This window comes from Triticum aestivum, chromosome 7D, assembly GCF_018294505.1.
Source record: "Triticum aestivum cultivar Chinese Spring chromosome 7D, IWGSC CS RefSeq v2.1, whole genome shotgun sequence".
NCBI classification, from domain to species: Eukaryota; Viridiplantae; Streptophyta; class Magnoliopsida; order Poales; family Poaceae; genus Triticum; species Triticum aestivum.
The window spans coordinates 504,816,948-504,836,658 of NC_057814.1; the positions used below are offsets into that span (position 1 = coordinate 504,816,948).

The 19,711-nt window shown below is 50.2% G+C and overlaps 1 protein-coding gene across 2 annotated transcripts; it reads left to right on the plus strand.

Annotated features, from left to right (window-relative positions):
• Window positions 1–3,118: 3,118 nt before the first annotated feature.
• On the plus strand, window positions 3,119–5,916 carry LOC123166330 (protein RDM1). Of its 2 annotated transcripts, none has more exons than XM_044584115.1 (3): window positions 3,119–3,317; window positions 3,397–3,546; window positions 4,674–5,916. In XM_044584115.1, exons 2-3 carry the CDS (start codon window positions 3,399–3,401, stop codon window positions 5,048–5,050), a joined length of 525 nt encoding a protein of 174 aa, XP_044440050.1. In that variant the 5' UTR covers window positions 3,119–3,317; window positions 3,397–3,398; the 3' UTR covers window positions 5,051–5,916. The 2 variants fall into 2 exon arrangements, with proteins under 2 accessions (XP_044440050.1, XP_044440049.1); XM_044584114.1 differs by having other exon boundaries at window positions 5,223–5,916.
• The last annotated feature ends 13,795 nt before the right edge of the window (window positions 5,917–19,711 follow it).

Sequence of the window (19,711 nt, forward strand, 5' to 3'; positions counted from 1 at the left end):
TCATAACTAGGAAGGCTAGTTCGTGTTTCAGGAGTTTCAGTTTCAAGCTCATCATCAGATTCAACAACATCATGGTGTATTACTCTAGCAATTTGTTCATCAAGAAATTCACCAAGTGGCACATCATCATTATCAAGCAAAGTACTAGCATCATCATAAGCACCATTCATAGCAGAAGTAGCATCATCAATAACTTGCGACATATTAGAATTGATAGCATGTGGTGGTGTTGCAAGTTTACTCATAACAGAAGGTGAATCTAAAGCAGAACTGGATGGCAGTTCCTTACCTCCCCTCCTCTTTGAGGGAAATATCTTATTCTTTGGATCCTTCAGATTATTCATAGTGATAAATTGATAATAATCCCAAGTGACTCAACAAATATAGCTATGCTCCCCGGCAATGGCGCCAGAAAAAGGTCTTGATAACCCACAAGTATAGGGGATCGCAACAGTTTTCGAGGATAGAGTATTCAACCCAAAGTTATAGATTCGACACAAGGGGAGCCAAAGAATATTTGAAGATATTAGCAGCTGAGTTGTCAATTCAACCACACCTGGAGATTAATTATCTACAGCAAAGTGATCAGTAGCAAAGTAGTTTAATAGTTTTGATAGTAGTGACGGCAGCAACGGTAACAGTAACAGTGATAGCAGTAATTTTGTAGCAAGTGTAACAGTGATGATAGCAGTAGTAACTTAGCAGAAACAATATAAGATAAATTCCTAGGCATTGGATCGGTGACTTGTTGGATGATATTCATCATGTGACAGTTATAACCTAGGGCGATACGGCACTAGCTCCAGTTCATCGATATAATGTAGGCATGTATTCCGTAAATAGTCATACGTGCTTTATTAAAAGAACTTGCATGACATCTTTTGTCCTACCCTCCCGTGGCAGCGGGGTCCATATTGGAAACTAAGGGATATTAAGGCCTCCTTTTAATAGAGAATCGGAACAAAGCATTAACACATAGTGAATACATGAACTCCTCAAACCACGGTCATCACTGGAAGTGGGCCCGGTTGTTGTCACTCCGGGGTTGCCGGATCATAACCGTAGTAGGTGACTATAACTTGCAAGATCGGATATAAAACATGGATATAAAGATGAATTCATAAACGGTTCAGATCTGAGTTCATGGCACCCGGGCCCAAAGTGACAAGCATTAAGCATAGCAACATCAATCTAAGAACATAGTGGATACTAGGGATCAGGCCGTAACAAAACTAACTCGATTACATGATGAATCTCATCCAACTCCTCACTGACCAGCGAGCCTACGAAGGAATTACTCACTCCCGGTGGGGAGCATCATGGAATTGGCGATGGAGATAGGTTGGTGATGACGAAGAACGAAGATCCCCCTCTCCAGAGCCCCAAACGGACTCCAGATCTGCCCTCCCGAGGAAGAACAGGGCTTGGCGGCGGCTCCGTCTCGTGGATCGCGATAATTCTTTCTCCCTGATTTTTTTCCTGAAATAATGTGAATTTATAGTATCAAGGGGGTCGTCAGCGGGGCCACCAGGTGGGTACAACCCACCTGGGCACGCCAGGAGAGGAGGGCGCGCCCTGGTGGGTTGTGCCCAACCAGGGGCCCCTCTCTGGTGGGTCTTGGCTCCAGAAATTCTTATTATTGATATAAAAAATCCTCGCAAAGTTTCGTTCCATTCCGAGAACTTTTATTTCTGCACAAAAACAACACCATGGTAGTTCTGCTGAAAACAACGTCAGTCCGGGGTTAGTTTCATTCAAATCATGCAAATTAGAGTCCAAAACAAGAGAAAAAGCGTGAGAAAAAGTAGATACGTTGGAGACGTATTAGGTGGTTCCGCGTGGTCCGCTCGTTTGGGAGGAAGTCGAGATTTAATCAAGTCTCGGTCAAGTGATAGGATATATAAAAAAAAAGAATAAAAAAAATCTAAAAGAGCACCCTTCTTTACCCACCGGGGCGAAGGGGGGATTTGACCTTTTTATTCTCCTCCCTCGTCCGTAACAAGATGGGAGAGTCGGCGGCGCTTAGGCCAAAAGGAAGGGAGAGGAGAACAGTATAAGTAGGCAAAATGCCAACTTACGGAATTCTAGTACGGACTGGTTTTACGGCCTGCTCTCTCGCCAACCAACCCCTGATTTTCGTTGGTGGGACCTCTCCTCCCTAATCCTCTCCAACCACAACTCTACGCATGAGTCCGTAACAATCCTCTCCAACCACAACTCTACGCATGAGTCCGTAACAGAAATCCTATGAGAATACGTCCGTAAATCTAGCATCTCTCATAAATAGGAGATGGCCGTTTGTGGCAACTGATTCACAAGCAAGCAGTGTATATACAGTTGTCACTATGAACGCATGCACACATATTCTTCCACAATGAGTACGTCCGAAAGACTGAGTCGACAGGTATAGAGATTGACGAAGTTACTACAAGCGTCTTGCTATCGACGGGAACGCCGCCTCCCATTCGAAAAATATTTCGCTTTTACGAGAAACCAAAGCGTCTAATCTGAGGTTGATCCCTGGTGGAATGAGGGTACCACTGTTATTCTAATCATTGAACCACAGGTTGCTTATATATGTTTTCTGTTCCTCTAGTTTTCCTATTCCTTCCTAACATTATGGGTGTTTGTTTTGAAAAATGATGGGTGGGGTTGGCATGGGGAAGTATCTGGTGATACTAGTGCACCTGAGTTAAATTATCCTATTTATAGATGTTGAAAAATTATTAAGAAACCAATGTATTAGTTGTAATAAGAATTCATCAAAATTTAAATTTCCAAATCCAAATTTGAAACATAGTACGAGAAACAAGAATTTTCATTTATGATAAAGAAAATGGCTCGAGTCCAAGACCCAATTTGTAACACTCCCTCCTATCTATATTAATTGTCACCGATTTGGAGTATTATAATTCACATCATGAATTTTCTTTTTTAAGATATGTATTTTAAAATTTTAAATAAATTTGGACCTAAAATTTTATACCAGCGGCGTGTTTGAAAATTGGGTCATTTTGAAGGGAAAAACCCATTTTTTAGAAACAAGAAAAAAAAACATTAACAGCCATTTTGTGGGTCGGTACCTAGGGAAGAGAATCTTTCTGACACTAACCTCTCATCCAAGCCCAACAAGCCCAGGGACATATTAAAAAAGAGGATAGGCCTCTTCTTAGAAAAAAAAAGAGGACAGACTAAGCGGAGAATCGAGGGTTTCGGCTTCCTTGTCATCTCGCCGTCTCCGACGCCGGCGACCAGGGAGCGAGACCTCCAACCCCCGTCCTCTCGCCGGCTGCGTGTTTCCCCGTTCCGTAGACCAGGTGAGGGCACAAAACTTCGCTCTTTTACGGTCTTGTTCCGAACGGAGTGACGCTGACGTGGTTGTGGGCCGGTCCGTAGGTATGAAGAGGGCCGCGCCGTCGGAGGAGCCGGTGGAGCTCTCTTCCGGCGACGACCTGAGCTCGGATTCCGACGATGAGGCCGGGAACGGGAAAGGCGAGAACTCCTTCCGGCTGCCCATGTCCTCCAAATCTGCAGCTCCAGCAAAAGGTGAGAGCTATTCCGGTCGCTTTTTGTTGTCAAACGAATCGATTTGCGCGCTCATTAGAGTTGATTTATGTCTCCGACCCTTGTTATACTAAATTGGTGTAATTTTAGTTTGTATATTTGTCCAATGGCTCTAAGAGGAATTAAACAATTATAAATTTTATAGCTTTCATTTGCTTGTATTAAAGCGCACAATTTAGTCTATGTACAGCGTTAGTTCTTAGGGGGTCATTATTTTGCCTTCTTTGAGAAGCAACAATTTTGAGGGTAATAATTCACCAAAAGTCCAAGAGAATTAATTTCCTGCCTAGGATTTGGTATTGGGGGTAATAATTCTGAACGCACCTAACAAATTGGCTTAGATGTTAAATTGTTATATGTTAAACTTTCTTAAGTAGCTGTGTGCAAGTGTTGTGGAGTTATTGTGTTTATCCTGCATATATTTATCTTAGTAGTGTTTTGTATACTTGAGATTTGATATGCAGATACCACTTTTCTTGTCTGTTACCATTACTAACAGAGGAATAGCTTAGGTTGTGTTGGAAATGATAGTTTTCTTTCACACTTGGACATATGCTAACTGATTCTGGCCAGCCTGGACTGGTTACCACTATAGCCTGTTTTACTGGCCAAGGTCAATATCCGAGCATTGTTTATTCTTACGCGAGGAGAGTAATATCTGATTAACATGCAAATTTTCACAATATGTTTTGGGTTCATTTAATGATAAATCCGCGCAAATGACAACATGCTTATAATAATTATGTATACAAGATACAATTTGTTTCTTGCAACAAAGTATTTTATTTCCTAATGTTCACCCGGCCAAGAAACCTCAGTATTTCGTAAATCTGATCGCTTCAAGTTGTATACTTAATTGGGGGCTAGCCTTGACCTTCAGTGCCACACCTTCTCTATATACCGATGGAATAAACCAGGAACTAGTGTCAGTAAAAAGGTTTAAGTCCTGTTTCAGTCATCAAGCACTTCTTGAGACCCTGAGCTAGAGTTTGCACTCACCAGCCATGGACAGTATATATCTGCATTGGATTAGCTCCTGTGGTTTTATGATTATATGTTTTCTGCATAGAGTTGCATATTTGTACTCTTACCATTATGGGATACTGCAGGTGCATTGATCAGGAGGGCTGAAATGTATCAAGAGTACATGAAGCACATCCCAATTCCTGATCACTGCAGCTCCTTGATCCCATCCACATCATGGCTGGGACTCGGAAGATCGGTGAAGCAGTTGTACGAGCAGCCCTTGCATTACCTCACCAACATCCTCTTGAGACAGTGGGATCAACAGAGGGTTGGGAGCGATAATGAGCACCAGCCTCTGGATGCTATCATTCACCCTATGAAAGCTCAAGCCCTCATTTGGGCCACTGAAGAAGTCCATAGGCTGACCACCTCTAGTGACCACTTAGAGAAGGTCTGGGCTAAAGACCCCATGTATCATGCTAACATAGATCCAGTGTTCCCTTCCCTAAAGTTGCATTAGCAAACATCGCAAGTTGGACCGTCTTATCCTGTCTATTTTGTTTCTGCCTGCTGTGTAATCTGGCACATTTTGGTTGTTAGCGAAGTGATATGAACCATATATCACTGATGTTAAACGTACGATATGTCATGGTCAGGGTCTCTTTTAACGCTGATTTTAGCTCTCTGAACAGCGTCTTTGTTGAAGAAGAAGAAACCTGGTGGTGTGGATTTCAGTGCTTTGAGCCGGCACGGGTATCGTGGCGGACCATCTATACTGACAGTTGCTCCTCCAAAGGTTGAACCTAACTGGACTTGGTCCACTGGGAAAGATCGCAACGAGAAGGAAGTTCTAACCGAGTCTTTTGAAGAGCGGGAACGCACAAGGGCTGCAGTAACTGAAGGAGAGAAGCTTATCGGTGTGATGAACCCCCAACCAAGGCAGACCGAGAAAGAGAAGGATGCTGCTTCATTCTCACAGAAGGAGAAGCGGAAGAGAGACCGTGGGCAGGCCAGCAGGGGTAAGAACTACGTCGAGGAGGAGAAGCGGCTCCTGAGGGGGAGTGGTGTCTACTCTGGCTTCGATACTTGACAGTGTCCAGAACATATGTTATTTGTCCGTGTTAGCTTCCGTCGTTACTGTTGGTGTGTCTGCTGTTTAGTTTTGTCGCGAAGTTCACTCTGGTCAATCGGGGCTATGCTTATTCTGTATCACCTATCTGTCTTTGGGCTGGTTTAAACTTTGACACGCCTGCTATTTTGCCAGAGCAGTGCTCCCGTGTCCATCTTCGGCTATGATAGATCCTGCGAACCAGCTTTGCGGCAATGTATCATAGCCATTCTTACCGGTGAGATCTGTGTATTATGGTGAAGTGTTTTTTCTCTTTCTCTTTTTTGTCTCGGAAGGCTGACTAAATGGGTTTACCGACTAAACTGGTCAACTCAATGAACTCGTCCACAAAAGGCACAGCATTCTTATGTTCTTGCTAATGAAATTACAGGGAGAGATATCAAATGGTATTGGATCAGAATCGTGCGTTCTTGATTTTCGCAGAGACAGGCATCAAATGGTATTTGGATCAGAATGAGGGAGACGATTTGTGACCCCATCTCTCATGCTTTTTCTTTGGACTTTCAAATTTAAATCTATTATATCTCTTGAACCAAAAGTGTAATTTATGTTTAGTTTGCATATTCGGGTTCCTTGTGACGAGGTCTTTGAAATAAGATCACTTCCAAATACGTTATAACAAGCTTTTAAAACTTCACAAAGTTTGACCTGTTGAAACTTGGTAGGAATGAATTAATTAATTCAATAACTTTCAGAAACTAAAACTTCAAACTGTCTTTTGAACCTCACCATTAACGTTAAGGCTGAAGGGAATTGCAAGGAATCAAATGAGTTTGTGGATCGTGGGGCAATGCTCCGGGCGGGCGGTGCCGAGCAGGTGCGTGCCCCCGCACCTGTAAGCCCTTGGGAATTTCTTATCAGAACGAGGTGTCGTTGTGCCGCACATGGGAACAATCTGCGGAATCTATATGGAGCTTTGGTGGATCAATCTCTTCTACCTTCGCAAGATCCATCTCTTCTCCCGCTGCTATTTTCCAGGACTCAATTCTATTTGCTTGGTTTGCTCGAATAGCTCACGAAGCATTTCAGATTTCAGTACGACAACAAAAGATAAACAAACATTATTTGCAGGCATATATAAGTGTCATCCCGAGCTCTCACTTGAGAAGGAAAAAAAATGCTTTTGTGGCTCCTAACCACACACTATTTGCAGGCATATATAAGTGGAGGGTGCATCGTACCCTGTTATGACCGGTTTGGTCTATACCAGAAAGAGGCCCACCGGGCATTAGTATTAGGGGCTTGACCCACAAGTTATCTTAGGCAAGTTATATTAGGCAAGTTATCTTAGGCTAAAGTTATAAATACTAGTTGTAAGACACCGTTTGAGGCAAGCAATAAAGATATTATAATCTTCTGTTGCCCGGCTCCCCAAGGAGCCGGAACCCTAGCCGCCGCACCTAACCCTAGCCGCGACGGCGCCCCATCGCCGGGGCGCGCTCCAGCCCTCGTCTTCCTCCCCTTGTCCGTACAATCTACGCCGGAGGCCCGGTAGGAACCCTAGTCCTACCAATTTGGTATCCAGAGACACCAGGCCGATCATGTCGCTTCCTCCATCACCGCCGCCGCTGCTATCCACCTCCGCCCCACCACCGCTGCCGCCGGCCACCTCCTCGCCGATGACGGCGATCACGTCCGGGACCTTCACCACCACCGCGCCAGCGACGACCACCACCACGGCGGATCCGCCCCCGCTCCTTACGCCCGAGGAGGTGTCGGGCACCCTGCGAGAACTCGTCCAGGCCGTTCGGGGCATCACCCTCTACCTCGCCGGGAACCAGCCCCTGCCGCCGAGCGCCGCCACCCCCTCCTATGGGCCGCCGCCGCTACAGTGGCCCGCCCCGGCCTTCCAGGCGCCCTACGGAGGGGCGCCTCCGCCGCCGCTCCTGCTGCCCTACCCGGCCGCGGGAACGCCTTGGCCAGCGTGGCCGACCGCCACCGCATCGCTGGGGGGCCCGCCTCAGCAATTCCTCCCAGCGCCACCGCCGGCCCCCCGACGCAGGCGACGGTGCAGCAGCACCACCAGGCGCCGCCGCCATCGACAGCACCACCACCCGCGTCCCGCCCTACTGGCCGGCCCCTTCACCAGGTGCAATTTCCGCCCTCGCCATCGCCGATTCCCGCGTGGGCGGCCGGCTCGTCTCCGGACCCGGTGTATACTACGGCGCCGGAACACCCAATGCCCTCCTTCTGATCTGACCGTCCCTCCAGCTCGGCGAACCACACCCCAGAGATCCCCGACCCGGCACACGCACTACCGTTGACTGCAGCTCCCGGGCACGGTGGCCCGACACCCCCTCGCTTCGCCAAACTGGACTTCGCCACTTACGACGGCACGGAGGACCCCCTTAACTGGCTCAACCAGTGCGAGCAGTTCTTTCGAGGGCAGCGGACGCTCGCTTCGGATCGTACCTGGCTCGCGTCCTATCATCTCCGAGGCGCGGCGCAGACTTGGTACTATGCCCTCGAGCAGGACGAGGGCGGCATGCCACCATGGGAGCGCTTCCGGGAGCTTTGTCTCCTCCGGTTCGGGCCTTCTATCCGCGGGAGCCGACTAGCGGCCCTCGGCCGCTTGCCTTTCACATCCACGGTGCAGGACTACGCCGACCGCTTCCAGGCCCTGGCATGCCATGCGCCGGGCGTCTCCGCGACTCAGCGCGCCGAGTTATTTGTGGGCGGATTACCGGACCATATTCGCGTGGACGTCGAGCTCCGGGATCCCCCCGACCTCCAGACGGCCATGTACTACGCCCGGGCCTTCGAACAGCGGGCTCAGGCGCTGCAGCAACCGGCCGGCCGGGGCGGCCGCCATCCCAGTCGACCCGCGCCGACTCCACCATCACCGGGCCGGCTTCTTCCAGCCACGACGACCGCACCTCAGGCCACCACCCGGACCTTCCGTCGGTTGTCACCAGCCGAGCAGCAGGAGCGTCGCCGTCAGGGCCTCTGCTTCAACTGTGATGAGCCCTACACGCCGACCCATGTCTGCCCCCGCCTATTTTACTTGGAGACGGTCGACTACACCGAGGCGGACGACTCGACCGACGAGCCACCAACCGCGGCGGCCGCGGATTCCACGGCGACGGCGTGCGTCGTCTCCCTCCACGCTCTCGCCGGCATCCGTGGCGAACGGACCATGTTGTTACCGGTGACAGTCCATGGCGAGCGGCTGGTGGCCCTGCTGGATACTGGCTCCACCCATAACTTCCTGCCCGCGGCGACCATGCGTCGGCTAGCACTGCCGACCACGGGCGGGGAGCGCCTGCGGATCACGGTGGCAAACGGCGATCGCCTCCGGTGCCATGGGCTCGCCCGCGACGTTCCCATCTCCATCGGTGGCGAGCACTTCTCCATTACATGTGCAGGCATCGACCTCGGCTGCTTCGACTTCATCCTCGGGGTGGATTTTCTCCGGACCCTCGGGCCCATCCTGTGGGACTTCGACGCACTCTCGATGACGTTCTGGCGGCTGGGCTGCCGCATCCGGTGGGACGGCCTTGGGGGCGCCGCGCCAGCCGTGCCACACCTCCAGCTGGCCGCCGCGTCCCAGGAGGCCGAGCACCCCCTGCTGGATCCCCTTCTACAGCAGCACAGCGACCTCTTCGACGAGCCACGGGGTCTTCCACCCGCCCGGGTGTACGACCATCATATTCACCTCGTACCGGGCTCCACCCCCGTGGCGGTTCGTCCCTACCGCTACCCTCAGCTGTAGAAGGATGAGTTGGAGCGACAGTGTGCCCTTATGCTCGCGGCAGGCATCATCCGGATCTCCACGTCGCCCTTCTCCGCGCCGGTGCTTCTCATCCGTAAGTCGGACGGCACGTGGCGTTTCTGCATTGACTATCGCGCCCTCAACGCGCTCACGCTCAAGGACAAGTTCCCTATACCGGTGGTCGACGAGCTCTTGGATGAGCTCCATGGGGCGCGCTTCTTCACCAAGCTCGATCTCCGGTCGAGCTATCATCAGGTGCGCATGCATCCAGACGACATCGCCAAGACGGCGTTTCGCACCCACCATGGCCACTTCGAGTTCTTGGTGATGCCCTTCGACCTCGCCAACGCCCCGGCGACTTTCCAGGCCCTGATGAACGACGTCCTTCGACCCTACTTACAGCTGTTTGTGCTTGTTTTCTTTGATGACATTCTTATCTACAGCGCCACCTGGGCCGAGCACCTCTAGCACGTCGCCATCGTCTTCAACGAGCTTCGGGCGCACCACCTCCACCTTAAGCGCTCGAAGTGCTCGTTCGGGACACCTACCGTCGCCTACCTCGGCCATGTCATCTCGGCCGACGGGGTGGCTATGGACGCCGACAAGGTGGCGGCCGTCTCTGCATGGCCGACGCCTCACTCGCCGCGGGCTCTCCGCGGGTTCCTCGGCCTAGCCGGCTACTACCGGAAATTTATCCGGGAGTTCGGGCTCATCGCGGAGCCCCTCACGCGGTTGCTTCGCCGCGACGCTTTCGCCTGGGACGACGAGGCGACGACGGCGTTCGAGGCCCTCAAGGGGGCCCTCACGACGGGCCCCGTCCTCTAGATGCCCGACTTCGACCGCCCGTTCGTGGTGGACTGTGACGCCTCGGGCGCCGGGTTCGGCGCCGTGCTTCATCAGGGCGATGGGCCCCTCGCTTTCTTCAGCCGGCCTTTCGCTCCACGCCATCTTAAGCTGGCGGCATACGAGCGGGAGCTCATTGGCCTTGTACAGGCCGTTCGTCATTGGCGGCCGTACTTGTGGGGACGATCCTTCCACATTCGCACGGACCACTACAGCCTGAAGTTCTTGCTGGACCAACGGTTGTCGACCGTGCCGCAGCACCAGTGGATCAGCAAGCTCTTCGGCTTTGACTTCTCCGTCGAGTATCGGCCGGGCCGTCTTAACATCGTGGCCGACGCGCTGTCCCGTCGCGACTCCGACCTTGCTTCCTCCACCGACGAGTCCGCCGGGGCGGCCCTGTGCATCCGCTCCGGGCCGACGTTCGGTCTCTTCGCCGACATTCGCCGCGCCACTACGACGGCCAACGACGCCGTCCTTCTTCAGCAGCAGCTCACGGCCGGCGACCTGGAGGAGCCTTGGCGCTTCTCTGACGGACTGCTTCTCCATGGGCGCCGGATCTTTGTTCCGGCGCATGATGATCTCCGTCACCAGGTGTTACAGCTCGCCCACTCGGCGGGTCATGAGGGTGTGCAGAAAACCCTCCATCGTCTTCGCGCCGACTTCTACATCCCTGGCGATCACGCCCTGGTCCGCGACTGGGTTCGGTCTTGTCAGACATGCCAGCGCAACAAGACGGAGACCCTTAGGCCGGCTGGCTTACTTCAGCCTTTGGAGGTGTTGTCTCAGGTTTGGGCGGATATCTCCATGGACTTCATCGAGGGCCTTCCCAAGGTGGGCGGCAAGTCGGTCATTCTCATGGTGGTCGACCGCTTCTCCAAGTACGCCCACTTCATCGCGCTCGGCCATCCGTACACGGCGGCGTCAGTGGCCCGGGCCTTCTTCGACGGCATCGTCCGTCTTCACGGGTTCCCTGCTTCGATCGTCAGTGATCGGGACCCAGTGTTCACGGGCCATGTCTGGCGCGATCTCTTCAGCATGGCGGGTGTCCAACTCCGCCTGAGTACGGCGTTCCATCCTCAGACAGATGGTCAGTCCGAGGTGGTTAACAAGGTCATTGCCATGTATTTGCGTTGTGTGACAGGTGATCGGCCTCGCGCTTGGGTGGATTGGCTCTCTTGGGCGGAGTACTGCTACAATACCTCTTATCACTCCGCCCTGCGCGCGACGCCATTTGAGGTGGTCTATGGTCGACCACCCCCGCCTATACTTCCGGTGGACCCGGAGACGGCTCGAACAGAGGTTGCGGGTGACCTTATCCGCACTCGTGACGAGATGCTTGCTGAGGTTCGTCAGCGTCTCCTTCAGGCACAGCAGCTGGCCAAGCACTACTACGACGATCATCATCGCGAGGCGGAGTTCGCGGTGGGTGATTGGGTGTGGCTGCGTCTCCTCCACCGCTCTACGCAGTCACTCGACCCGCGCGCGAAGCGCAAGCTCGGCCCTCGCTACGCCGGGCCCTTCCCTATCTTGGAGCGCATTGGGAAGGTGGCCTATCGTCTTCAGCTTCCAGCCCGCGCTCGCATCCACGACGTCTTCCATGTTGGGCTGCTCAAGCCTTTCCGTGGCGAGCCACCGGCGGCTCCTCCGGCGCTTCCTCCACTCGCTGATGGTCACATTCTTCCCGAGCCGGCAAAGGTGTTGCAGGCGCAGCTCCGTCGTGGCGTCTGGTTCGTCCTCGTTCAGTGGGCGGGCCTTCCGGAGGAGGAGGCTACTTGGGAGCAGCGTGACGAATTCCGCCAACACTATCCAGACTTTCAGCTCGAGGACGAGCTGTTTGCGCAGGCGGGGAGAGATGTTATGACCGGTTTGGTCTATACCAGAAAGAGGCCCACCGGGCATTAGTATTAGGGGCTTGACCCACAAGTTATCTTAGGCAAGTTATATTAGGCAAGTTATCTTAGGCTAAATTTATAAATACTAGTTGTAAGACACCGTTCGAGGCAAGCAATAAAGATATTATAATCTTCTGTTGCCCGGCTCCCCAAGGAGCCGGAACCCTAGCCGCCGCACCTAACCCTAGCCGCGACAGCGCCCCATCGCCGGCGCGCCCGCTCCAGCCCTCGTCTTCCTCCCCCTTGTCCGTACAATCTACGCCGGAGGCCCGGTAGGAACCCTAGTCCTACCATACACTTTTTGCCTAGTTGTCATGCGTAGATTGCCTTTCCGGGAAAAAAAATCTCAGCATAAGAGATGTTTCTGCTTACGGACCACTCCATTCGGTTCGTCTCAGCCTTCCTTTGCTATGGCAATTGCAGGCGGATTTATTGGTTGATCTGTGAGGGATGGTGGCAAAGGCTCGTGTATCCATATCATCAACTAAAAACTTCAAGGTAAAAACACTAGCTGTAATTCTCCAGCTACCGAGCAGGATTTGCGTCATGAATGTAGAATAACTTTACCAAATTTTACTCTACACGTAAGATGCATAGGCTTCGACAAAGCTCTACAGTGGACACATAACAACATGCGTACATAGAGTGTATAATAACTGCTGTGAATTTGCAATTGTATGTAAAGGGATAAAAATAGTAAACAAAATATGTTTCATAAAACTTGGGCGAATGATATCTTGCAAGTGCACAGGGCTGGTTGTAGCTGCTTTTGAAGTAAGAGTATTGATCCTACAAAGAGCTGAGAAAATGGTCATTTGCCTCTATAGAGATTGATCGCAAAGTGCCTCCAAGTCCTCTAAGGGCATCTTCAACGGCATACTCCAAAGCGTCCCTAAACATCTGGACCACGATGTCCGTGTTAGAATAAATTCGAGGCACTCAGTCGATCATCTGAGGACCAAGCAATCACACGAGCATGACATCAAGATTTGTTAACGAGGTTCACCGATATGGCTACATCTTCGGGGCCTAATTATGGGCGCTCCTCCCCATGACACCGTTACAATACGCACCAGGACGCTCTGGACGCCAGCACACGCCGCCGGCTTTCCCTGCGTTCCTGTGCTATTATGTTGGCATAGGTTACATCGTGTGTCTACCCCCATTATATATGAGAGGCCCAGGATACAAGTGTCCTAATAGGACACGACTTATCCTATCTAAACACAATACAACTACAAGTCCAACTGTAACCTACCTTGTACATAATATTCGACACAACTCTAACAAACTCCACCTTGGCGAATATTCTCCACCACCTTGAATTCGTTAATGCGTCAAACTTCCATGTACATTGAATTTGAGCTTATCCCAAGAGTACGGCTGCTACTTCAAAGACTCCATATGACTCCACCTGCAACTTGTAGTCCCTTCATTTCTTGACCACAGTCAACGCTCAAGCGAAATTAAATTCCCCTTACTCTAGTTTGTGCTCCCAACTTTCAGAGTATCCGTTCAATGCCATCACACACTGATCACTGACCTGCGTGAAAGTGAACAACTCCCATATTGGGTGTCACACATAAGAGTTACCTGAACTCAACATCATCGCTCCTTTCTTGACCGCCTGTCTGAAACTTGAATGAATTTCACCATTGCTTGTAGTCATCCTGAGTTAAATTCGCAGTTGTCTCACCACATGTATGACCACCAGAGCCCTGGCCCGTCTCCATGTCCCATGCATACCGCACGCCTCGCCGCTATTACCGCGTCGAGCCTCCGCTGTCCCGGTCGAGTCTCAAGGGTCACAAACCCACACCACTCAACCCCCACTGCAGAGTACCACCGATCATCACCGACCGATGACGAGTTTCACACTTCCATCGGACCACTGGGCTCCAGTCCGAACTGCGTGTCACTCGCTTTTCTCGCTGAAATATGCTTCGACTCTGAGCTCTTACGCCGTAGCCCCTCAATCAGCACCGAGTGAAGTCTTCCAGACTCCAGCTCCACCTTCTACATGACTCCATGGTAGATGATCAGTCCACCCTCGCGCCCCGTCGACATCAAGCTCTCATGTGCGCACCGTCTTGAATCAACCCCGCGCCATAGTCTTATCGAAGCCACACAAGCCCTCGGGGCCTGCGCCACGTGTTTCCACGCCCAAAAGTCGGTCACCATCAACATCACGCTCCTATGTCGTCGTCGCCGATCCCACCACCGTCTTCTGTACCAAGGGACTTGCGTCGATCCGTCAGATTATCTAGTCCGACCCAGGCTCCCAGATCATTCCACGGATTTCCATCCATCACATGATAATTCTGTCACAGCTGACTTGACTTCCCGCAACGCCTTCAAGCATCCCTGTTGTGCCAACAAATCTTTCACCCTGGTCTGCCATAACTCAAGGTTTTCAGTCCCGTTAAACTTCTTCACCTCAAACCTAGTACCCGATGGCGCCACAGTTCTTTGTACGGCTGACCCTGCGAAAAATTATGCAAACTTTCCTCACGTGATGCCCAAGTACACAAGCAAAACCTGACGTGGTACACCCTCATGTACTAATAGCAATTCCAACCAAAAGAAAATCTTCTGGTAATCACGTGATGGCTCGTGCTTTAGCTCAAACCACGATGCTAGCTTTTGACTTTGCCTTGCCAACGCCTTTCCAATGGATGCACATAATCAGCAATGGATTTTCTCTGCACAAATCTGATCTGATGCCTTGCCACGTACGGTTACCCAGCCCTTGCTGCTATGTAATAGCGCACCTGCAGCTTGCCGAATACGAGGACTTCCAGGACTCGGTCCTTTTTGTTTCCAAACAAATCTCTGTCCGCTGTCTTCCGATTGCGTCGGAGCAACGACTCACTGCGCGCCCTGCCTTTGCTAGCCTCGCACGTCTGGGCCACCCAACACCTGGGCCGCAGCCATGATGACTGGGCCGTGTGCTCCCGCGCCACGACCAGCGCGTATCACGCGCCGCCTGTACGCCAAGTCCCAGTTGCCTGCCTGCTGCGTCGGTTTCCGCACACGATCAATCTGCTATCGATCTCGCCGAGTCGGCTTCGAACACGACGCGTGTTGCTGCAACTCAACGCCAATCGCGTATGTGCACGCTCATACACGCCACCGATCGATGTGCCGATCAATCCGTAGCTTTCGCGGGCGAAGTGCACGCGCCTCGTAAATCTCGGCGAATCCTTCCGATCTCGTCCTCTAGATCGACACGAACATCGTCTCACACCTAGCTGATCATACCACTTGTTAGAATAAATCCGAGGCACTCAGTGGATCATTCGAGGACCAAGCAATCACACGAGCACGACACCGAGATTTGTTAACGAGGTTCACCGATATGGCCACATCTCCGGGGCCTGACTATGGGCGCTCCTCCCCATGACACCGCTACAATACGCACCAGGACGTCAGCACACGCCGCCGGCTTCCCCTGCGTTCCTGTGCTATTATGTTGACATAGGTTACGTCGTGTGTCTACCCCCATTATATATGAGAGGCCTAGGATACAAGCGTCCGAATAGGACACGAGTTATCCTATCTAAACACAATACAACTACAAGTCCAACTGTAACCTAACTTGTACACAATATTCGACACAACTCTAACAGTCCGGACATTTTTTGTCATCTAACGCCGTGCACAAACGTCCGCGGACACGTCCGGGTGTCCGAATTCCTACAAACCAGCCACAAATTGGTAGGAGGTTTGCGGGAGTCCGGACATGCGGCACGTAGGCTTCCGACACCCCAGTCCACCCAACCCCTTCTCCAAAACCACTCCCCCACTCCGTCCTCCCCCTTGCTCTGTATCCGCACCTTTCAAGTTCGACGTTGCCGCTCTACCACTTCGGCCGCCGCCCAGGCCTTGCCGGACATCTGCCACCGTGAGGGCTTGCCAGTTGTCCGCCTTGGACTACCCCACCATATGTGTTGGATCCGTCCACAACCAGGTATACCCCCCCCTGCCGGCGTCGTCCATGGCGGACACCACGTCTGACAAGTGTCCGGCCAAATGCTAACGAGATTTTCTTTGATGTTATTGATGTTTACTTTGAACCAAACACAATGGGCATACTCGATAATGAAGGATGGGTTGTTGTGCGATGCATGGTTGCCAGAAGTGCGGACTTTGTATGCCTGAAGCAAGAGGGCACAATATTTTGGCTAAATGTGCATTCTTGGTTTCATGAGCAAAAACACTTCGCGCCCTACAACTTGCATGTGATCTATGAATGCAATGTGAAATCGCTAGCCCATCGACGATAGACCATCTCAAACTCTGTCATGAAGTATTGTAGTGCGACTACACGGGGAAAGAGGGTGGCCACCGGGATAACAAATCATGGAGATCATAAGTTTTTCTTCTTGTTGCCCCACATATTGGTCAATTTATTGATTCACTCAATGTACCAACTTGATGATCACGTGCTTGTATATCCTGCACGCGCTGCCATATTGTATCAAATAACGGAGGGCGGACCATTCATGTTGATGCATTGTTGGATGAAGCTCAAGGTGCACAGCCTGTGTATGAACAATACTTTGCTCTAGGATTATTTCAGACGTAATACTTATATTTGAACTATTGTTGTACTAGAATATCTGCATGCTATTTATTGATGGATTATGTTATTTTATATAATTATTTTGAGTGCTCGGAACATAGAAAAAAATAGAGGTGAACATTTGGTGCATAGGATTGGATGTCCGGCTTCCGTATAGGGTCCGCGGATGCGTCCGCGAACGTTTAGTGTGTCCGATTTGAGGTACACCATTGGTATGCCCTTAGATTTCAAGCAGAAGTGATGTGATGGTTGAGAGGTTGCAAGTGTGTTTGAGCAATAACAAAAATAGAGGTGAACATATGAATACACAATAGGTTTTGGTATTACAACAAGATGGATGGGAGAGTCGACAACGGTGGGATTGATAGTGATGGAGAGGATCAAGCTCGATATCGTGTCCACCGTGATTGAAGCAGTGGTGAGATGGATGCCCTTCTGCTGATTCCCCATCCGGATCCCTTTCGGATGTGAGGTTACCGGTACTGTTTCGTACGATGGAGTCTATCTTTTTGTCGTAACTGAGATTCGATTGCAGGGGTGGAAATAGTTAACCAGGAGAAGGCGACAACAAGTGGTACAACTGTTGGTACGAGTAGGTGCGCACAAGGCAAAATGCAACGTGTTTCTTCTCACGTGTTTGTCTTTTTGTATGGAAGGTTTTGTGAGGTCCAATAAATATATTTTTGACCAAAAATGGGTGTTTTCGAATGAACAATCCAAATCTACTGATTATGGGAATCCTGGTGAAATGATATGAAAACAGGTGAGCGATCATGGTAAAATACAGAAAATCTTACATCTACGATGCAAAAAAACTAAGTAAAACATGATGCAAGATGCATTCATTAGTGAACACAATAGTGTAAGTCATATTAATGAGGGGAGTACCTAAACCTTTAATTTGGATTATATAAAGAAACTTATTCATGTGCTAGTGTATTATGGGAGAATACTAGGCATGCTTCTAATATCTGACGTCTTCTTTTTGTGTGGAAAGGACTCAGATCTATTATAAAAGTTCATTCGAAGCACAAAACAACTCAAACATAATAAAAATTGCATCATGGTCTTTGAACCACCGAACGACCACTGCCGCCGCCAGAACGAGCCGCTGTCACCACTCCCATACTGCAGTCGGCCTGACCTTGTCTATGATAACTGAAAATCTTCGTGCACGTGCTTCTAAGGACCAACACCCCAGAACCGTAATTGTCTCCATTGAACCCTAACCTTGCCGCCCCGAGGAGTTGGCAGGAATCTACGTGGGAGCTCCGTCTGGTCCGTCCCGACATACGAACTTGAGAGGGTCAGAGCTCGAAAGACTTACTAGAAGAAGAAGCGCCGCCATCTTTCGGAGTGCTGCCAACTAAAACCCTAACCTATCTACTAGCCGGAGCTGAGACACTGGAATTCCCGTCATCGCTACTGGCCACTGGAGTGGTGGGAAGAGGGGTGGCAAATCCACGGGCTCGCCTGCGGAGATCGAGGGAAGGAAAGCTTTGCCCAACTCGCCTTGCGAGAGGAGAAATAAAAACAAAAGGGAGCTACATTTTCAAGCGTAAGATATCTAATATATAACATCTAACATGGAAGATATATAGGGGTACATGTGTGTAATATCTCATCCATAGCTTTACTCCCAATACATCTTAAAAAACTTGCAATAGTTAATCCTAGTACAACTTAAAAGTCTTGCAAGTAACACAACCGTATAAACAATTCATGTCTAGTTACATTGTTGCACGGTATGCATGTTAGGTAGAGAAAGCACCATTAACATAGAATGGCTTGGCGAACCCATCTGTGGTTGGATGGCTAGGAGTACAGTGGGCTTGGATGGCTAGGAGGACAGTGGTATCCCAGCCCACGAGAGTTCAAGCCCTAGACTTGACATTGTTGCTCGTATTTTTCTGAATTTATTTCAGGCCTTCCGGCAATGTGCGTTCAGTGAAATGAGATATTTTCGTTGAGTATGAAGGCGTCTGTGGCTACTTCGTCAATCTTAAGATCATGTGCCGGCTCAGTCTCTCGGAGGTGCTCATAGAGGTAGGGTAGACATGCGTGCGTTCATAGGGATGAGTGTATGCTCGTGTATGTGAGCAACTTTAATTGTAGCATTAAAAAACATAGAATGGCGTGCTTTAGAGGAAAAACAACCGAGATGTGTCCTCATTGTTACTAAGAGCCAGTTCTGATGTTGGCTTATAGAATAAGCTGGAATAAGCTGCCCCTACCCAGTTTATTCTAGATGCCCAACTAAGTTTATCTTTTTAGAAGCCATCTAATTAAGACTTGACTAGTAGGTTTTTAAAAATATTTTTGGTTGAGCTTCTAGAATAAACTGGATAGGGGGCAGCTTATTCTAGAAGTCCAAAACAGCCAAAAAAATGGCCATAATATGAAAATAGAGCGACACCTCCTTGCTGCAAGGTCAGAAACAATTTGAGTCTGTATTCCATACAATTTATGTGTATAATTTACAAAGTCTGTATTTGATAGACTCATCAACATAGATCCAACTTTTACTATCTAGTTAGGACAACTTCAACAATGACCTCTAAAATGGACACACTATTTGTCCACGGACTTGTCGGACCGGTTTGCAGATACGGATATGGAAGTCAGTCATCCAACTGCATACCCTGAACGTCTTCCCAGGTCCGGTTATTCTTCACTTCAAATGCATAGCAATATAAGAAAAATAAAGTGTGGTCTTTATACCGTCTATTTGCAATCAAAAAGGGACGTCATCGAGCTGAACATCTGCTGAACACGGAGGTGCCGTACGTTTGTTACTTGGATCGGTTGGATCGTGAAGACATTCGACTACATCAACCGCGTTAACCTAACGCTTCCGCTTTCGGTCTATGAGGGTACGTGGACACACTCTCCCCCTCTAGTTGCTATGCATCTCCTAGATAGATCTTGCGTGAGCGTAGATTTTTTTTTTGAAATTGCATGCTACGTTCCCAACAGTGGCATCCGAGCCAGGTCTATGTGTAGATGATATGCACGAGTAG

Coding starts and splice junctions, on each gene's coding strand:
- LOC123166330 (XM_044584114.1), top strand. CDS start 3,399: ATGAAGAGGGCCGCGCCGTCGGAGGAGCCGGTGGAGCTCTCTTCCGGC. Junction 3,547..5,222: donor ATCTGCAGCTCCAGCAAAAG/GTGAGAGCTATT, acceptor CTCTCTGAACAG/CGTCTTTGTTGAAGAAGAAG.